Genomic DNA, 21,882 nt, shown 5'->3' with positions numbered 1-21,882 from the left:
GAGCAAGTGCGAATAGTCATCCAGAGCCTGAGACCATGCAGGTGACGCGCCGGGCTGAGATGACCTCCCGCGTGATTCGCTGAGAGTGGCGGTCACGTGCAGGCTGCCCTGTGTGACGTCATCACAACCGCTTGGTTCCACACGCAGGTCGGCAGGCAGACAGCAGCGCTCATGCCCCATCACACCCACGCCCCATCACACTCACGCCCCATCACACTCACGCCCCATCACACTCACGGCCCATCACACTCACGCCCCATCACACTCATGGCCCATCACTCTCACGCCCCATCACTCTCACGCCCCATCACACTCACGCCCCATCACACTCACGGCCCATCACACTCACGCCCCATCACTCTCACGCCCCATCACACTCACGCCCCATCACACTCACGCCCCATCACACTCACGCCCCATCACACTCACGCCCCATCACTCTCACGCCCCATCACACTCACGCCCCATCACTCTCACGCCCCATCACACTCACGCCCCATCACACTCACGCCCCATCACACTCACGCCCCATCACACTCACGCCCCATCACTCTCACGCCCCATCACACTCACGCCCCATCACTCTCACGCCCCATCACACTCACGCCCCATCACACTCACGCCCCATCACTCTCACGCCCCATCACACTCACGCCCCATCACACTCACGCCCCATCACACTCACGCCCCATCACACTCACGCCCCATCACACTCACGCCCCATCACACTCACGCCCCATCACTCTCCACACTCACGCCCCATCACGCCCCATCACACTCACGCCCCATCACACTCACGCCCCATCACACTCACGCCCCATCACACTCACGCCCCATCACACTCACGCCCCATCACACTCACGCCCCATCACTCTCACGCCCCATCACTCTCACGCCCCATCACACTCACTCCCCATCACTCTCACGCCCCATCACACTCACTCCCCATCACTCTCACGCCCCATCACTCTCACGCCCCATCACACTCACGCCCCATCACACTCACGGCCCATCACACTCACGCCCCATCACTCTCACGCCCCATCACACTCACGCCCCATCACACTCACGCCCCATCACACTCACGCCCCATCACACTCACGCCCCATCACTCTCACGCCCCATCACACTCACGCCCCATCACTCTCACGCCCCATCACACTCACGCCCCATCACACTCACGCCCCATCACACTCACGCCCCATCACACTCACGCCCCATCACTCTCACGCCCCATCACACTCACGCCCCATCACTCTCACGCCCCATCACACTCACGCCCCATCACACTCACGCCCCATCACTCTCACGCCCCATCACACTCACGCCCCATCACACTCACGCCCCATCACACTCACGCCCCATCACACTCACGCCCCATCACACTCACGCCCCATCACACTCACGCCCCATCACTCTCCACACTCACGCCCCATCACGCCCCATCACACTCACGCCCCATCACACTCACGCCCCATCACACTCACGCCCCATCACACTCACGCCCCATCACACTCACGCCCCATCACACTCACGCCCCATCACTCTCACGCCCCATCACTCTCACGCCCCATCACACTCACTCCCCATCACTCTCACGCCCCATCACACTCACGCCCCATCACACTCACGCCCCATCACACCCACGCCCCATCACACTCACGCCCCATCACACTCACGCCCCATCACACTCACGCCCCATCACACTCACGCCCCATCACACTCACGCCCCATCACACTCACGCCCCATCACACTCACGCCCCATCACACTCCACACTCACGGCCCATCACACTCACGCCCCATCACACTCACGGCCCATCACACTCACGCCCCATCACACTCACGCACCATCACACTCCACACTCACGCCCCATCACACTCACGCCCCATCACACTCCACACTCACGGCCCATCACACTCACGCCCCATCACACTCACGGCCCATCACACTCACGCCCCATCACACTCACGCCCCATCACACTCCACACTCACGCCCCATCACACTCACGGCCCATCACACTCACGCCCCATCACACTCACGCCCCATCACACTCCACACTCACGCCCCATCACACTCACGGCCCATCACACTCCACACTCACGGCCCATCACACTCACGCCCCATCACACTCACGGCCCATCACACTCACGCCCCATCACACTCACGCCCCATCACACTCCACACTCACGGCCCATCACACTCACGCCCCATCACACTCACGCCCCATCACACTCCACACTCACGGCCCATCACACTCCACACTCACGGCCCATCACACTCACGCCCCATCACACTCACGCCCCATCACTCTCACGCCCCATCACTCTCACGCCCCATCACACTCACTCCCCATCACTCTCACGCCCCATCACACTCACGCCCCATCACACCCACGCCCCATCACACTCACGCCCCATCACACTCACGCCCCATCACACTCACGCCCCATCACACTCACGCCCCATCACACTCACGCCCCATCACACTCACGCCCCATCACACTCACGCCCCATCACACTCCACACTCACGGCCCATCACACTCACGCCCCATCACACTCACGGCCCATCACACTCACGCCCCATCACACTCACGCCCCATCACACTCCACACTCACGCCCCATCACACTCACGCCCCATCACACTCCACACTCACGGCCCATCACACTCACGCCCCATCACACTCACGGCCCATCACACTCACGCCCCATCACACTCACGCCCCATCACACTCCACACTCACGCCCCATCACACTCACGGCCCATCACACTCACGCCCCATCACACTCACGCCCCATCACACTCCACACTCACGCCCCATCACACTCACGGCCCATCACACTCCACACTCACGGCCCATCACACTCACGCCCCATCACACTCACGGCCCATCACACTCACGCCCCATCACACTCACGCCCCATCACACTCCACACTCACGGCCCATCACACTCACGCCCCATCACACTCACGCCCCATCACACTCCACACTCACGGCCCATCACACTCCACACTCACGGCCCATCACACTCACGCCCCATCACACTCACGCCCCATCACACTCCACAAAATCACCGCGTTCACAGTAAATGTCGCGCTTCATTTCGCGTGCCGCCACCGCCGTCGCTGTTTGTGTCTCGTGGCAGCGCCGAGTGGCGCGCGCGGCAAATTGAATGAAATACAACAACAGCATCGCGCAATGTCACCTGGCTCAGGGGCGCATGATCCAAGGTGTCGCGCACCCGTAGCGATGTAACCCACAGCGATGTCACCCACAGCGAGGTCACCCACAGCAATGTCACCCACAGCGATGTCACCCATAGCGATGTCACCCACAGCGATGTCACCCGTAGCGATGTCACCCGAAATAATGTCACTGTAAATGAGGAGTGTGTTGTAGCTGATGAATGAGTGTATTGTAGCCCTACCTCGAACCTTACCTCTGCCCCTACAGGAGATCTTCTGCTCAATTGAGCCACATTGAGGCATTGATGCTCAACTCCGGTTTATATTCCTGCAGAGCCGGTGGTGGAAAGTCCACGTTCCTATTGGAAGGGCGAGTCTATGCGTGGGACGAGTGTTGTTGACTTCCCCCACAGAGCACTACTCGACGTTTGCCCTCGGTAGCTCCTCTCGTGTCTCCATGGCGACGCTCTCGGTATCCTCGGGGGGGGGGGTACCCATCGCGTTCCATCGGCAGTGTCCTCCGGTGGCCCCTCGCGTCGTCCACCACTCGGCGCGCCCGGACCCCGAGTCCGATCCCCCCCCCCCCAATTCCTCCTCGTCCCGTGACCCCCGCTCGGCCTCCGTGCTCCTCGCGGTCGGCGAGGGCGAGCCGCCGGTACCTCCCAGCGCGGCTGATTGCCTTGGACCTCCATCTCCTCTCCGCGTCTGACCCACAATAAATGTCACCAGACATTGGTCACATTTGTTTTATTTTCTCTGGGAGTTTTTGAATTAAAGGGAGAAGCCAGGAGCGGTCAGGGGCCATGGCTGCGGGTTTGGGGACAGAGATGAAGGTGGTGGGGGAGCGGCGGCGGGGGGGGGTTGCGGCTTCTGACGCTGCCGCCCTCAAACGACCTCTCCCGGCCACGGGAAATGAGAAACCGGTGCACGGGTGTCTCGGCGCCGATTGTTTTCGCCGTGCGCGCTCCCCGGCGCGGAGTTTGCCTAGACAACTCGGCGCGTCGCGTCTCGTCGCGATGAAAACAAAACCAACGACTGCGACACTGCGTGCGTCTCGCAGCACGGCGATTGTTATTTATTCACTGGCGCCGCCAAGTCTCAGACGACCTGAATATCCGTGCGTGTCGCCTGCAGGGCATTGCGGGGAGAGTGACGCGCACGTGTCTGCCCCTCCTGGATGACCCGTCAGGCCGCATGGTGATGGTGAGAACGTTTTTACTCGCGCACTCACTCACACGCTCACTGACGAATACAGACAAAGATCCCCCCCCTCCCCCCGTAGCTTGAGAGGAACTGCTGGCGAGCATCTGATGAAGGCCGGCACGGCGCACGAGTGTGGGGTGGCGTGGTTAGCCACGTTCCTGATCGCCTTTGTCTCCCCACACAGCACACCAGGTGTGCATTTAATGCCGAGTCTACCTAGGGAAGGTCCACAACGGTTTCGGATATTCACCACCACTCCCTTCCCCCACACATTAACAAGCGTGTGTTTAGACGATTTGGCCGCTGCTATAAATCCCCACGTGTGATGATGATGATATCAGCCACTGCCACGAGCTATCACGTGTGTCCAGGTCGCCTCTGAAGAACAGCTGATAGCTCAGTGGGGCTTTGCCGGGCAGAAATAAATATAAAATGGTTTAAAAATAGTCACAAGCCGGCACACGCGCACACGCGCAGCTTAACGTACAACTGGACATCCCCATGCACGCGTGCTCGTTGTTGAAACGTTCTGCATCTTCGTAGCTCATCGGATTCCTACTGCAGTATGAATAAATATTCTGCTTCTAACGCGCAAGGTCACACTGCTCACTGACACGAAGACAAAGATCCCCCGTATAGCCATGAACAGACTTTTGGGGCAAGTGCTGTCAGTGGACATCACACGAGGGAGTGGGTGGCCAGCACCGCACTCTGCAGCCCTCGTCTCCCCGGCGCTGACGCTGACTCCACGCCGCACCCCGAGGTGCTCGTTCAAGGTTGATGCGACCTAGGGAAGTTCCGGAATCAATCACAGACAGTCGTCACCGATGTTGGCTGTGGGCGGGAATCAGAACTCAGGGGGCAGATTTCGCAGCGCAGTGCACGAACCACTTCACCACCATTCACACACTTACAACAACCGCCATTCGCCACTAAGTAGTGGTGACGTCACCACGATGCTTGTGCCAGGCCATGTGCACCTTGAGGCCACGTGAAGTGTCGAACACCCGCTGGCAGGAGGTCACGGGGCAGACCCAGGTGCCACGAGTCGACTGACTGAGATGACCGAGATGACTGGCTGATGCACCACCTGTGCCCCCTACTGTGCCAACTTGCTGTGCTTTAGCCACCCGGTGCTCCGTTCGTTATTGTGAGCGTCGCTCCTCCGCCCTCCGTTGTTGTTGGAGGGCGACTGCCTCCAACTGGCCAGTAGCGTCCTTCATGAGCCTCCTCCACAGAGGCCGATCTTGACACCGCTGGTACCAGTCATCGGCAAGTCCACTCAGCTCAACGTCCTCCTGCACCACATCACTCCATCTCTTCTCTAGCTCGTGCCGCGCCCGTTTAGCCCCCTCGATCCGGCCGAACAAAAGCTGTTTAGGCATGCGGTGGCTGGGCATGCGGGCTACATGACCCAGCCAACGCAGCCTGCCGGAGGAGCTCACCAATGGGACTTTGCCCAGATCTTTCAAGGATTTGTGAGCTCCTCACACAATCCAGTCTGGTTAAACCCAGGATGGATCGTAGGCAGGCCAGCCTAAATGTTTCCAACCGGAAAAGATGCTCCATTAGGGGGGTCCACGTTTCGCAATCGTAGAGAAGGGAGGGAATGACTGTGGCCGAGAAGGCCATGAAGCTTCGTGCGGAGCAACAGACCAGGTAGCTTCCACACAGCGTTACGCAACCGATGAAAAGATATTGCCGCTCGACACACACACACTCATACACATACATATCTTCATACAAATATCCTAATATAGCCGTAAGAGACTTAAATGAGTGCCTGGTGCAATGTGTAAGCATCGGCACTGGGGAGACAAAGGTGGACGGTTGTGGTGTTGGCTACCCACTCCTCGTGTGCCACGGGGTCTTCATAGGTGCTCGCTTGCAGCACTTGCCCCAACAGTTTGTAGTCGGCTACACGGGGGATCTTTGTCTTTATTTTCGCTTCACACGTTTGCGTGCTCGTGATACGGCGCGCGCGCGTGCAGCGTACGTACGTATGTTGAACTTCCTTCACACCGTACGTAGCCGACCGTGCTAATCGGAGGTGCGCGGCGCCTCTAGATGAGCCTCGCCCTCCTCGGCCGAGTCCTGCCCAGGTCGGAGGTCGCGGTCAACGACGCCGTCTCCGCGGGCGTCGTCTCCTCGCTGCTCGGCTTCCTCGAGGTGAGTGGCGGCTCCGCTCGGCGCCTCTCACCGCGATCGCCTCTCCGCTCGCCCCGTGCCCAGCGAGGGGCACAGGCGCCGGGTGGAGGGGGGGGGAGCGAATGGGTGGACAGGGAGGGGGTCCCATTTCATTCGTTGTGCCAGGGCCCGTGCCAACCGCCCTCGCCAACTCACCCTCTGTCCCTTGCCTCGCCTCGTTAGCGATAATAGGGCCAAACGAACACCCAGCCTCATGTTCTTCCCTGAGCCAGCGTTGACGCTTCGTGTTCACTACCGGAGGTTTTCCAACAGCCGAATTATTGAATCTCTACAGCTTCGATCCACACATAATCCATCCTCCTTTAACCACGACGGCACCGCCCGAGCCCAACTAATAGCCACGACTGCCACATTGTCTCGACGGCGCGGGGACGGGACCGTCCACTCGGCACCCGATGAACGGTCGCTTGCGTCGCTCGCTGCACGCCTCGACGCAGCGACGACTCCGCGTCGTTGCGGAGGCTCGAGTCGACAGAGGCATTCACGGTAGCAGGCAGAACCGAACGCATTTGTTTCGATTCATTGAGACTGTAGAATACAGAGAGCGACCGACAATACAATGCGCCTGGATATCGACATCGCGCTCTCGACCTGGCGGGTCCGCCACCGCCTTATGGCTTCATTTTGGTGATTTCGAAAACGTTTTTTGGTTTGGCCATGTTTGTTTGTTTGTTGTAGTACGGAGTTAGAATGATGGCTTTAATCTAAGTTGTCTTGTGGTTGTTGTTGTTGTTTGACTTGCATCCCACTGGGATTTTTGCACAGCGTTGGTGTACGGTGCTTTTTTCCTGGAATTTTCTGTTTGCGCGTAGTCACTTTAAAATGTTTTCTTGTTCATGTTTTTTGTTTGTTGCGGTTGCACCCGTTTCAAGAGCCGAATGGATCACGGGGTATACCTAATTAATTAAACTGAAAACTGAACCGCCGCAGCGCTGCCAACCGCGAGGGTTGCAACAACGAACCGTTGCCGTGTGCCGGTGGAGGAGGAGGTGAAGGGGGTGGAGGAGGAGGTGGAGGAGGAGGTGAAGGAGGAGGTGGAGGAACCCGTGAAGAGGCTTGCGACCTCGTGGCCTCCCTGGCCAAACCCCCAACAAGTCTCAGCGCGGTGGGGAGGCGGAGCGCCAGGGTCAAGCAGCCGCTCTCTGAGTTATAGTTTCGTCTTTGTAATGTTTTTGATCTGATTTGCCCCGGGGTGGTTTATTTATTATTTTATTTGACGTGAAATTAAAGTTTTGGAGAGGAGCGAGATAATGAAACGCTGTTACACATAAATCTGCCAGAGCACCGGCGCGTTCCGTGCCCAGAGCCTGCTGCTGCTGCTAACGAATCTCTTGCAGCATTAACCCTCGCACGTACCTCCTCCTTCCCGACTCCTCCTTCAATCCCTCGCCTTTCCTTCCCCGCCTTCCCTCCTCCTTCCTTCCTCCTTTATTCCTTCATTCCTCTTTCCTTATTTTCCTTCTCTTTCCCTCCTCCTCCTCCTTCTTCCCTCTTTCCTCCCTCCTCTTTCCTCCCTCCTCCCCTCCTCCTCTTTCCTTCCTCCGCCCGCCCCCTTCTTCCCACCCCTCGTCACCGACCCACCTCCTCAACCGCAGGAACAAAACTCCGTGGAACAGATTCAGAGCCAGCGCAGGAAACCAAAATGTGGGCAGCAGCGGTGGGGGGAGAGGACCGGGGGCGGGGGGCAGCGGGCGGGGGGGGCAGCAAAGAGAAAGGGGGGGGGGGAGAGGCGGAGGAGAGAGCGGGAGATGAGAAGCAAGAGGCACAGAGGAGCCGGCAGCGCAGAGCGCGCGGCAGAGAGGGAGGCTGGGCGAGGCTGCGGGGCTGAGCGTGAAGGAGTCTCGATGCGATACTTTATTAATTTCATCCCTAATGGCGGTCGTGGGAGACCTATGCCAGCTCCTCTCCCGCCTGCGCACCACGTTTCCATTTTTCGCACAAATTTTCATCTTCTCACCGCATCGGCCCCTTTTCGCGTCGTTCGTCGCATCTGCGTCCCTTTATTTCGTTCGCTTTCCGCTCACATCCATTGCCGCGCCCTCGGCTGTCGTCTCCGCGTGCATTTCGGGTCGAAGTTTGTCGCGGGCTGAAAGCCTCCTACGACGGCCGCGCCAAAGGCTCGCGCGGCAAGTGCTTTGCACAGCGATCGGCATCGACCCGCGCCTCCCCCTCGCCTGGAGTGCTGGTGGCCGGGCTCCAGTGCTGCCCCCACCACGCAAGTGCACGCTGGGTAAAAGGGGAGTGGGGGCGGGGCGGGGGGGTTCGTCTCATATATCAGGCGACGCCGTAAGGCAAGGCACAGGGACAGCTGCCACCGGGGGCACCCGTTGCAGTGCGGTGAGACGAGGCGCGATGATGCGAGTGGCTGATCGCGCGTAAAGCGCCGTGAGACGCCGTCCGTGTAAAGGAGGGCGGCTCCGTCAAAACAAGTCGTCAATTCTCATTATTCTCATTATCGTCATTATTATCATTATCCCAGTCAGAATCAACCCCGCTAATTCAATTCTTCCGAGCACAAACGCACGGTGGCAATCGTTAAAGAGTCCCCGGTAAACATGCAACCTCGGGCCCAACGTTCCACGTTTGCTGGACGATGTTGTTTCCGTGTCGATCGTCTCGCGCCGGCGTGAGCATCACGTGTCTTTGTGACGGTGCGGTCGCAGGCGTGAGCATCACGTGTCTTTGTGACGGTGCGGTCGCAGGCGCGGGACGGCGGCCGCGTCGCGGTGCTCGCCGCTCGGCCACTGGCGGCGGTGACGCAGAAGAACGCCGCGGCGCGCGAGCAGCTCGCACAGAGCCGGGCCGGTGAGGACGCGGCGGTGGCGGCGCGGGCACGCACACAGACGTGCACTCCCACGCGCGCACACGTGCACTCCCACGCGCACACACGTGCACTCCCATGCACGCACACACACGTGCACTCCCACGCGCGCACACGTACACTCCCACGCGCACACACGTGCACTCCCACACACGCACACGTGCACTCCCACGCACGCACACAGACGTGCACTCCCACGCACGCACACAGTGCTGTACGTGAGAAGGCCGATGCGTTATCTTTTCATCAGCTACCTAACGTTGCTTGCAAAACGTGGCCCCCTCTAAAGAAGGAACATCTCCGCCGGTTTGATAATTCAAGATGCCCTGCCTACGATCCACCCTGATTTAAACCAGACTGGATTGTCTGAAGAGCTCACCGATCCTTGAGAGATCTGGACAGGTCCCATCTGTGAGCTCCTCCGGCCGCATGGAGCGGGCTAAACAGTCTTGGTACGGGCTAGAGAAGAGATGGAGTGATGTGATACAGGAGGACGTGGAGCTGAGTAGACTTGCCGATGACCGGTACCAACGTTGTCAAGATCAGCCTCTATGGAGGAGACTCGTGAAGGACGCTGCTACTGGGCAGTTGGAGGCAGTCGCCCTCCAAAAACAACAGAGGGCAGAGACGCGACGCTCACAACAACGAACGGAGCGCTGGGCGTCTAAAACGCAGCAGGCGGTACAGTGGGGAGCACAGGTGGTGCATTTGCCAGTCATCTCAGTCAGTCAACCCATAGCACCTGGGTCTGTCCTGTGACCTCTGGCCAACGAGCCTTCGACATTTCACATGGCCTCAAAGTGCACGTAGCATGTAACAAGCGCGGTGGTGATGTCAGTGTCACTTGATGGCGAATGGCGGCTGTCGTTGTTGTTGTTTGGGGACACTCATGAGATGAGAACTGGCGCTGGTCCCTGGTTCCACCGTGGGTGACTAGAGAGGGATGTTGACGCATCCCTCCATCTCGGGGTGCCCACGCCCGTCCACCGCATGGCAGGCTAATGACAGCCCAGATGCATTCTGCAGGGCCCCTGATGCAATTACGGTTCCCAAGAATTAGACCTCCTTCATTTCCCGTAAAACTGATAGGATTGTTTGGAGCAATAATTCAATCCGTTTTAATGTAAAACATAAAGGACTATCCGTAACCCCGGCGATATTACTTAACCGAGAATATATTTAATCTTCGCGGTTCCATTATTGACGTCCTTAATTTAATAGCTCATGTCATTAAATGATAACGCCGCTCCGTGTCTTGCCACGCAACGCATCCCCTTGCGCCGATCAGCGGGCTGAGTTCTCCCGTCTCTGGTGAAGAGTTTGTGTACATCTATAGTGAAGTGTGTGTACTCTCATCTCTAGTGAAGTGTACTCTCATCTCTAGTGAAGTGTGTGTACTCTCATCTCTAGTGAAGTGTACTCTCATCTCTAGTGAAGTGTGTGTACTCTCATCTCTAGTGAAGTGTACTCTCATCTCTAGTGAAGTGTGTGTACTCTCATCTCTAGTGAAGTGTACTCTCATCTCTAGTGAAGTGTGTGTACTCTCATCTCTAGTGAAGTGTACTCTCATCTCTAGTGAAGTGTGTGTACTCTAATCTCTAGTGAAGTGTGTGTACTCTCATCTCTAGTGAAGTGTGTGTACTCTCATCTCTAGTGAAGTGTCTGTACTCTCATCTCTAGTGAAGTGTACTCTCATCTCTAGTGAAGTGTACTCTCATCTCTAGTGAAGTGTGTGTACTCTCATCTCTAGTGAAGTGTGTGTACTCTCATTTCTAGTGAAGTGTGTGTACTCTCATCTCTAGTGAAGTGTACTCTCATCTCTAGTGAAGTGTGTGTACTCTCATCTCTAGTGAAGTGTACTCTCATCTCTAGTGAAGTGTACTCTCATCTCTAGTGAAGTGTGTGTACTCGCATCTCTAGTGAAGAGTGTGTACTCTCATCGCTAGTGAAGTGTGTGTACTCTCATCTCTAGTGAAGAGTGTGTACTCTCATCTCTAGTGAAGTGTACTCTCATCTCTAGTGATGAGTGTGTACTCTCATCTCTAATGATGAGTGTGTACTCTCATCTCTAGTGAAGTGTGTGTACTCTCATCTCTAGTGAAGTGTGTGTACTCTCATCTCTAGTGAAGTGTACTCTCATCACTAGTGAAGTGTGTGTACTATCATCTCTAGTGAAGTGTACTCTCATCTCTAGTGAAGTGTGTGTACTCTCATCTCTAGTGAAGTGTGTGTACTCTCATCTCTAGTGAAGTGTACTCTCATCTCTAGTGAAGCGTGTGTACTCTCATCTCTAGTGATGAGTGTGTACTCTCATCTCTAGTGAAGTGTACTCTCATCTCTAGTGAAGTGTGTGTACTCTCATCTCTAGTGATGAGTGTGTACTCTCATCTCTAGTGAAGAGTGCGTACTCTCATCTCTAGTGATGAGTGTACTCTCATCTCTAGTGAAGAGTGTGTACTCTCATCTCTAGTGAAGAGTGTGTACTCTCATCTCTAGTGAAGTGTACTCTCATCTCTAGTGAAGTGTGTGTACTCTCATCTCTGGTGAAGAGTTTGTGTACTCTCATCTCTAGTGAAGTGTGTGTACAATCATCTCTAGTGTTGAGTGTGTACTCTCATCTCTAGTGAAGTGTGTGTACTCTCATCTCTAGTGATGAGTGTGTACTCTCATCTCTAGTGAAGTGTGTGTACTCTCATCTCTAGTGAAAAGTGTGTACGCTCATCTCTAGTGAAGAGTGTGTACTCGCATCTCTAGTGATGAGTGTGTGTGCTTCCATCTGTGGTGGTGGTGGGGGTGGGGCGGTTTCGCTGACCACGCTCGCCAAGAGGCTCCGAGCAGAGACCACAATTCGGTGTCGCCGATGAGTAATGGTTTCAATTCTGGCTCTCGGCTTCGTTTTTTTGTCGAAGACATTTCATGTCTCTGCCGTCGAGCTCCGCACACGCGCTCATACGCACACGCGTGTGTCACCGCACGCACGCACGCGTACACGCAGAAGCGACGTGTACTCGCCCGTTCGATCTCAAACACTCCCTCAATCGTGCACTCGCTCACTCACTCACTCGCACACTCAATCGTGTGCTCACCCGCTCACTCGCTCACTTGCACACTCACTCACTCGCACACTCACTCGTGTGCTCACACACTCACTCGCTCACTTGCACACTCACTCACACACTCACTCGCTCACTTGCACACTCACTCACTCGCATACTCAATCGTGTGCTCACACACTCACTCGCTCACTTGCACACTCACTCACACACTCACTCGCTCACTTGCACACTCACTCACACACTCACTCGCTCACTTGCATACTCACTCACACACTCACTCGCTCACTTGCACACTCACTCACACACTCACTCGCTCACTTGCACACTCACTCACTCGCACACTCAATTCTGTGCTCACACACTCACCCGCTCACTCGCTCACTCACTCACACACTCACTCGCTCACTTGCACACTCACTCTCTCGCTAGCGCACTCGCTCGCACGGTCTTCTCCGCACAGAGCCGCGGTGGTTCGCACGCTTCGCGAAACGCTCACTCACTCGCTCACTCGCACGCCCATAATGTTATTTATGGCAACTACAAGCGAATGCCGTCACACAAACTCACACAAAGACAAAGATCCCTCGTATAGCCTTAACATACTGTTGGAGCAAGTGCTGTTAGCGAGCACCTATGAAGGCCAGAATGGTACACGAGCGGGTGGGTGGCCTTTGTCTTCCTAGTGGCGATGTTTACTACACACAGCACAAAGTACTCATTTGAGTCTGAGTCGACCTAGGGGAGGCCCAGGATCAGTTAAAATTATCGTCACTGCTTTTGGCCTTGAGCAGGAATCGAACTCGGGTCGCCGGGTTCATAGCGCAGCGCGCTAACCACTGGCAAACACAAAGAAATGCTGTCACACACACACGTGCGCGGAGCCACGCGGATTCACGCACACGCACAAACACACACACGTGCATGCAGGCGCACCACACTGTGACAGATGGCTTTAAATTCCATTTTGTCAACGACACTTCCTATTTACCGACCCCTGACCCCCCCATGGGAGTCATTTCTGTAGCTATACCACCCCAAACTCTATTCCTACCCCTAACCTTAACCCTACCCCTAACCTGAACCCTAACCGTTACTGCTATTCTCAACTCTAAGCCTACCCCTACCGTTACCCCTGTTATGAATCCCTATCTCTCCCCAATTCTTAACCATACGTCTAGCCTTAACGCGTCCATTCAACCCCGCATGTCATCCCCTAACCGTGCCTAGAGACAGGTTTGGGGCAGGGTTCGGGTTGAGGTGAGAGAAGGTGACGGGTTACATTCAGAGATAGGAGTAGGTTAGGGTGAGAGGAAGAGCCCAGTCTTAGAGGGAGCTCCTCGTAGTCAGCAAGTTGTGAGTTCACACCCTGCTTTGGGGGTTGACTCGCCTCATCATCCCCTCGGAGTCGATACAATTAATATAAGCACGTTGTGGGGAAGCAAACAACCTTTTTACTCGTATAGACTCAAACTCGCCATAGCATTGTGGAATTCCCACCAAGATCTCATGACTGTGAACAGGAGATGAGCATCGGCGCCGTGGGGGTCGTGATGAGAGGTGAGGGCTCGAGGCAGGGCCGGGGCGAGGTTTGTGCTTAGGGGTAGGGGTAAGCTCACAGCGATACGAGAAAACGTTGCCAGTTTCCCATTCTTAGGCAGCCATCCCTCTAGCAATGCCTTCATTGATTATGAAATCCAACATCGGATCGCCCGAGCTCGTGCTGCCTTTGGCAAACTTAAGAACAGGGTCTCTTCGAAGACCACGACATTACCACCACCAAGACAAAAGTGTCTGTGTATAACGCTGTGATCATTCCAACCCTCTTATGTGGTGCAGAAACCTGGACCACCAATCGCAAGCACGTAAAATCTATCTAAATGTTTAATCGACGCTGTCTCAGGAAATACTAAACATCACCTGGGAAGAAAGACGAACTAATATCAGTGCCCTGGAGCGATCCAACTCATCCAGCATAGAGACCACCATCATGATGAAGCATCAACTCAGATGGGCAGGTCACCTCGTGAGGATGAATGACTCGAGGCTTCCTAAGCAAATCTTCTATTCCCAGCTCAGCGATGGATCACGTGCCCCCGGAGGTCAAATGAAGCGTTTCCTTGACATCCTTAAAATGCACCTCAAGCGAAGCCACACAGATCCAAACAACTGGGAAATCTATGCTCTTGATAGACCATCATGGAGGGCCAAAATAAACAACGGAACTCAGCATTTTGAGGCCGAGCGAAGAGAGTTGATAGCCAGGAGAAGAAAGCGCTGCCAAGCAACACACACACCAGAGACAGAGACAACGACGAGTTGGAGCTCCAGTGTGGACCATCCTGGTGCCCCCCCCCCCCCCCCCCCCCACTGTGCCAATATCTGCAGGTCACGGATTGGCTTGTTCAGCCACATCTGGTCCCATGGCCAGCCAGGTCCACCTCACAACACAGACAAGTGACACCTGGAGGGAAATCATACTCGACTACAAGGGATCCCTAAAGAAGAAGAGTTGTGGCTAAGGGTAGCGTTATGGTTAGCGTCATTGTTAGCGTTAGGGTAGGGTTATGGTTTGGGGTAGCGTTAGGGTTGGGGTTTGGAATAGTATTCGGGGTAGGGTTGGGGTTAGGGGCACGGTTGTGGTGGAGGTAGGGTTGCAGTTAGGGTTAGGGTTGGGGGGTAGTGTTGGGGGGTAGAGCTAGGAGGGTTGTGGGTAGGGTAAGGGGTAGGGTTGTGGGTGGGAGTAGGGTTAGGGGTAGTGTTGTTGTATAGTGTCGGGGGATAGTGTTGTGGGATAGTGTTTGGGGGTAGTGTTGGGGGGTAGTGTTTGGGGTTAGGGTTGGGGGGTAGGGTTGGGGGGTAGGGTGAGGGCTGAGGGCGTGCACCAGGCTGCGGGGGTCTCGACGTGGCGCGGGAGGCGAGTGGGGGTTGGGGTTGGGGGCCCGCGTGGCGAAGGGGAATCGCTTGAGGAGCAGAGCGAGCGATGGGCGTGGAGGAGGTTGTCGGCCGGCGTTAGGCGAGAGGCGGGTGTCGGCCTGCCCTGCGCCCACTCGCGTGGTGCGATTGCGGATGCCGGAGCGCGTGTGTAATGGTTGCTACATGCGGCCGTTTGTGAGCGCGCTGTGTGTGAGTGCGCTGTTTGTGGTACCAGACAGTAACGCTGTGGTGAGCAGTGCCATGGGGGGAGGACCAATTTCAATTGGCCATTCCCCTCATGGCGTTTGTAGCCAATCACAGCGACCAAAGGGGTCTCAGGACAGGTGCGGGGCGTCTGGTAACCCCTTCACCTTAAATTAATTACTATAAAACCACGGGAAAAACATCGAGCTAAGCTTGTGCCGAGGCGCCGGGGGGACAGGCATCCATGGTGTCTCCTGGCCAAACCCCATTTGGTAGAACCAGGAGACTGAATCCTTACCCTCGGGGTTCCTCCAGAAACAACGAAAAGCTCCTGCGGGTGGCCACGTGGAATGTTCGAACACTCACTGCGGAGGAGCGGCGGCCCTTCTTGTGTGGTGCTGGACCGGTACCGCCTGGATCTCTGTGGTATTCAGGATATCCGGTGGACTGCTTTGGCTCCTGCCACCATGAGGGGTGGACAGTCCTCTACTCGGGGCAGGAGACTACAAAACAACAGGGCAATGTGGGAGCATGGTGGCGAGGTGTGGGAAGCTGAAAGCCCTAGGCTATTTTGGGCTCACCTTCCCATCAATCAGAGGCGAGGAGTGGTGGTCGTGGTTACTTATGCCCCCACCGAAAATGAACATCAGTGGAGGGATGCAGGCAAGGCCGATGAGGCAGATGCCTTCTATGTCCTCCTTTCACAGGTGCTAACTAAAGTGGCCCTTCAGGATAGAGTCATCCTGTTGGGTGACTTGAATGCTCGAGTTGGTCATGATGCTGGCACCTGGTCTAGAGTGATTGGAAGGCATGGGCCAGATAAGCTCAATAACAACGGCAGGAGGCTGCTAGACTTTTGTGCAGCCCATGGGCTTGTAATTACCAACACGTTGTTCTGACATGGGCGCATCCACACAACATAATGGATGCATGCCGGGTCCAAGCAGAACATCTACTGGACTACATAGTGATGGAAAAGCAGATGCAGGCCCATGTCCTTGACACCAGGACCTGCCGTGGAGCTGATCTACCCACTGACCATCGGCTTGTCATATGTAAGATGCGCCTGCCATGCTTCCACTCAGGTGGTGGGTGTACACCCAGGACCCCATTCAAACCCACAGTGGCCTGGTCTCAGCTAGCTGATGAAAGTTGCAAGTGATAATTTTATCATCGCTTACAGCTGGGGTTGGCATTGTGCCCCTCTCCTCTTGATGCCGAGGGAAAATGGGCGAGGTTTAAGACTAGTGCTTATGCAGCTACAATGGCTGCTTTGGGTACACGGGTCAAACTTCCCCAGAGACCCTGGCTGACAGAAGAGGTGTTCCGGCTGGCTGAGAAAAAGTGACAGGCCCACACCCACCGTCTACAGCATCCCACGTCAGAGAGTGAGTAGGCTTCGCTCAGAGGTTCAGAGAGCCGTGCGGCGCTGCAAGGATGGGTGTTGGTTGCGGGTTGCTGAGGAGATGGAGTCTGCCTCAGTAGCCCGCGATTACAAATCACTCTTTAACTCGATTATAAAAGTACATTGCCACACTAATCACCATCATTAGCGGAAAGAAAGGTGATCCAATCTCCAACCCCCAAGAACAGGTTTGCAGATTTGCTGAGCATTTGTGTGAGGTCTTGGGGGAGGGGAAATCCCTCAGCTTGTAAAACATCATGGATAAAATTGGGGGTGACCCTGCTAAGGCTGCTATGCCTCAAATATTGGAAGAAGTAGTCACCCCCTGAGGTGCCATCTGTTGAGGAAGTACAGAAGGTGATCCGGAGTTATAGATCAGGAAAAACGCCGGGCAGAGATGATCTTCCAAGCGTAATGCTGAGGGAGGGTGGCGTTTGTGCACAGACTGTCCTATATGACATCATAATCACAGTCTGAACCACTGGACGGGTTCTGCAGGATTGGAAGGAGGCCCTGATGGTCCCCCTCTTTAAGAAGGGGGACCGCACAGACTGTAACAACTCCAGGGGCATCTCCCTCCTCAGTGTGGTCCTGGCAAGGATTAACAACATCGCCTTGCTAGGCATGCTGAGGAGATGCTTGCGGAACCCCAATGTGTTTTCAGGCCAGGGCAGTTCTGCACATATGCCATATTTTTTGTCAGTCTGCTACAGCAGACATATAGAGAATTCTGACAGGACATCTGCTTCATTGACCTGGAGAAGGCCTATGATACCATCATTAGGCCTTGACTTTTGGTTGTTCTTCGTGCTTTCGGAATCCATGACTCTCTGCGCACAATCATTAAGGACCTTCATGATAGTGGACAGGCCCGGGAAAAACTACGTGGTCCGGAGTCGGAGCCATTTCCTATTCACTTTGGGGTGCAACAGGGATGTCTTCTGGCTTCCAAATTATTTAACATCTATTTCGACCACGTAGTTCGTGAGGCCTTTGATGGCTGTACCAGAGGAATTTAAATTTGGTACAGATACAATGGGAAGCTGATCGATGCCTGGGTGCGGTCAAGTGATGGCTCCTTATTTGTCATGCCGATGATCTGATGATTGCTGCTCACTCAGAGGAGGAGTTGGAGGGGCTGCTGCTGAACCTGGGCCTGAGTGATCAGCCCCACCAAAACTAAGCACCTGCCTGGGTATTTTGTGCCATCAAACACTCCACCACCACAACTCCCAACTGAGCAGTGTGCTCATGACTGGCTCCGGTTTGACAGCAGAGGTCTCACACCGAATCAGCTGAGCGGCATTATATTTGCATCAGCTACGTAACGCTGTGTGGAAGCTACCTGGTCTTTTTCTCCACACCAAGCGTCAGTTCTTCTCAGCCACGGTCATGCCCTCCCTTCTCTAAGCTTGTGAAACGTGGACCCCCCTAATAGAACACCTTCGCCGGTGAGAAACATTTAGGCTGGCCTGCCTGAGGTTCATCTTGGGTTTAACCAGGCTAGATTGTGTGAGAAGCTCACAAATCCTTGAAATATCTGGACAACGTCCCATCGGTGAGCTCCTCCAGCAGGCAAGGCTGCGTTGGCTGGGTCATGTAGCCCGCATGCCCAGCCACCGCATGCCTAAACAGCTTTTGTTCGGCCGGATAGAGGGGACTAAACGGGCGCGGCCAGGGCTAGAGAAGAGATGGAGTGACGTGGTACAGGAGGACGTGGAGCTGAGTGGACTTGCCAATGACCGGTACCAGCGGTGTCAAGATCGGCCACTGTGGAGGAGGCTCGTGAAGAACGCTACTGGACAGTTGGAGGCAGTGGCAACAACGGAGAGCAGAGGAGCAACGCTCACAACAACGAGTGTAGCGCCGAGTGGCTAAAGCACAGCAAGTTGGCACAGTAGGGGGTACAGCTGGTACATCATCAGCCAGTCATCTTAGTCAGGCAACCCATGGCACCTGAGTCTGTCCCGTGACTTCCTGCCAGCGGGCTTTCAACACTTCACGTGGCCTTAACGTGCACATAGCCTGGCACAAGCGCCGTGGTGAGGTCACCACCACTTTGTGGCGAATAGCAGTTGTTGTTGTTCTTGTTTGTGAGTGTGCTGTTTGTGAGTGTGCTGTTTAAGTGTGCTTTTTAAGTGTGCTGTGTGTAAGTGCTCTGTGTGTGAGTGCATTGTGTGTGATTTCGCTGTTTGTGAGTGTGCTGTTTGAGTTTCCTGTGTGAGTATGCTGTGTGTGAGTATGCTGTTTGTGAGTATGCTGTGTGTAAGTATGCTGTGCGTGAGTGATCTGCGTGTGAGCGCTGTGCGCTGCAGATAAGCCAGAAGATTGATTTCTCTGGGCTGCACGGAAACCTGTCTGCCACTGCGTCCAGCGCAAGCGCATGACCGCACCCACAGAACCTCACACACACAAAGATCCCCCCTATAGCCTTAACAGACTTTTGCAGCAAGTGCTGTTAGCAAGCCCCTATGAAGACGAGCACAGTACACGAGGGGGTGGGTGGCCAGCACCACGCCCGATCGCCTTTGTCTTCCAAGTGGCGATGTTTACACATCACTCATCAGGTTCTTATTTGATGGTGGCCGTGAACAGGAATCGAACTCGGGTGGCCGGGTTTGTAGCGCAGCGCGCTAGCCGCTACACTACACTCACACACACGCTCAAACACTCACACACACACACACGCTCAAACACTCACACACACGCTCAAACACTCACACACACGCGCGCGCGTGCACACACACGCCTGCAGTGGCTGGGCATGTGGGCTACATGACCCAGGCAATGCAGCCTTGCCTGCCGGAGAAGCTCACTCATGGGACCGTTTCCAGATCGTTCCAGGATGTGTGAGCTTCTCGCCGTGTAGCCCAGTGTGGTTACACCCAGGATGGATCGTAGGCGGATCAGCCTGAATGTGTCGAGGTGGCGCAGGCGTTTCTGTAAAGGGGCCCAGGTTGCGATTGTAGGCACGATGCCTCTTCAGCTTTGTTTTGTGCAGTGCGCCCCTCCATTCCCTCCCGTCTCTCCCCAACCCTTCAGTGATCCATATGTACCCCACGGTCGCGGCATTCCTCAACCCTTGCACGCCTCTGTAACGTTTTTTTTTAACTATGTCAATCGCCTTGAATGAAGGCGCTCTATAAATAATACTACCTTAGATTCCACGTCACGTGACTGCTTCAGAGTGAGACTTCGACTGGCAAGTCAGAGCTGGCCACGAGCACATGGCCCCATGTACGGGAAGTCTTCCCTCCTCGCCACGACAGCACCACCACTCGTGGAGATTCGAGCGAAGTTGGAGTGTCTGGTGACACGGACCGTGTCACCAGACACTGCCTCTAAGGCCCCACAGCGGTGTACGTGGCGCGCTCCATCTTCGGCAGCACATTCTCCCAACTCCTTCTGAGAGTGAGCAGAAAGTTTCAGATCATTAAAATGCATGACATGGTTGACCAATAGGGAGCCATCCCTTGACCGCACCCGAGCATCATTCAGCGCTCCCATCATATTTGTCCTGGATGGGAACACCTCCGGTACAGCCACTCGAACTAGGTGGCTAAACAAGACGTGAAATGGTGCCGGGCCCAAAGGATATCCCTGTCGCACCCCAAGGTGGACGCGGCTTGGCTCTGACTCGCAGCCACGTAGCTTTACCCACCATCGTGAAGGTCCTCGTTGAGCATGAGCGGACGGGGAGGGGCCAAGGAAGAATCAATGATAGCCAAAGCCTCCGGCCTACTGATAGCATCTTTGGTCTTGACCAGGTCAACAATGGAGAGCCGTAGATCTTTTAGAATTTCCGTAGACCGTTTTCTGTAGGGGACAGAGAATAATACATCGGGGCTCCGCAAGCCTCTGCTCAGCACGCTGCCTGGCGAGGCGGTGTCTAATCATATCATCATTGCCAGGATCTTTCCTGGCACGCCGAGGAGGGAGATGCCCCGATAGTTGTTACAATTAGTGCGGTCCCCCTTCTCATAAAGAGGGGGGCCACCAGGGCACCGATCCAATCCTGCGGAGCACGTTCTGTGGTCGAGGCAGCCACAATGATGTCATGTAAAGCAGCTTGCACACAGTCGCCTGCCTCCGTCGAGCGCAATCCGCTTGGGAGGGCATTCTCACGCTGTACCTGCTCTCAGGCTCCGGTTCACTCTTCACACCTCCTCAGCAGATGGCAAATCACCCACTCACACACGCACACACATAGCCCACTCACTCACACACAGCACACTCACACACCCACACACACAGCCCACTCACACACAGCCCACTCACACATAGCCCACTCACACACCCACACACATAACCCACTCACACACATAGCCCACTCACACACAGCCCACTCACACCAGGAGTGACACACACACACATCCCACACACACCAGGAGTGACACACACACAGCCCACTCACACCAGGAGTGACACACACACAGCCCACACACACCAGGAGTGACACACACACACAGCCCACTCACACCAGGAGTGACACATACACACAGCCCACACACACCAGGAGTGACACACACACAGCCCACTCACCCCAGGAGTGACACACACACAGCCCACACACACCAGGAGTGACACACACACACATCCCACACACACCAGGAGTGACACACACACAGCCCACTCACCCCAGGAGTGACACACACACAGCCCACACACACCAGGAGTGACACACACACACATCCCACACACACCAGGAGTGACACACACACAGCCCACTCACACCAGGAGTGACACACACACAGCCCACACACACCAGGAGTGACACACACACACAGCCCACTCACACCAGGAGTGACACACACACAGCCCACACACACCAGGAGTGACACACACACACAGCCCACTCACACCAGGAGTGACACACACACAGC

The 21,882-nt window shown here is 55.5% G+C and overlaps 1 protein-coding gene across 5 annotated transcripts in view; it reads left to right on the top strand.

Annotated features, from left to right (window-relative positions):
• The window catches only part of TTC12 (tetratricopeptide repeat domain 12), a 187,655-nt gene that overhangs the window by 142,964 nt on the left and 22,809 nt on the right, over window positions 1-21,882 (top strand). For all 5 annotated transcript variants that reach the window (XM_061551075.1, XM_061551074.1, XM_061551078.1 and 2 more), the window contains exons 18-20: window positions 4,324-4,392; window positions 6,460-6,561; window positions 9,303-9,405. In XM_061551075.1, the coding sequence (XP_061407059.1) occupies window positions 4,324-4,392; window positions 6,460-6,561; window positions 9,303-9,405 (274 nt within the window). The remainder of the gene's footprint in view (window positions 1-4,323; window positions 4,393-6,459; window positions 6,562-9,302; window positions 9,406-21,882) is intronic.

Source organism: Lethenteron reissneri, chromosome 13 (genome assembly GCF_015708825.2).
Source record: "Lethenteron reissneri isolate LAM-NWPU_2019-01 chromosome 13, ASM1570882v1, whole genome shotgun sequence".
NCBI classification, from domain to species: Eukaryota; Metazoa; Chordata; class Hyperoartia; order Petromyzontiformes; family Petromyzontidae; genus Lethenteron; species Lethenteron reissneri.
This window is presented reverse-complemented; position numbering and strand designations above follow the sequence as displayed.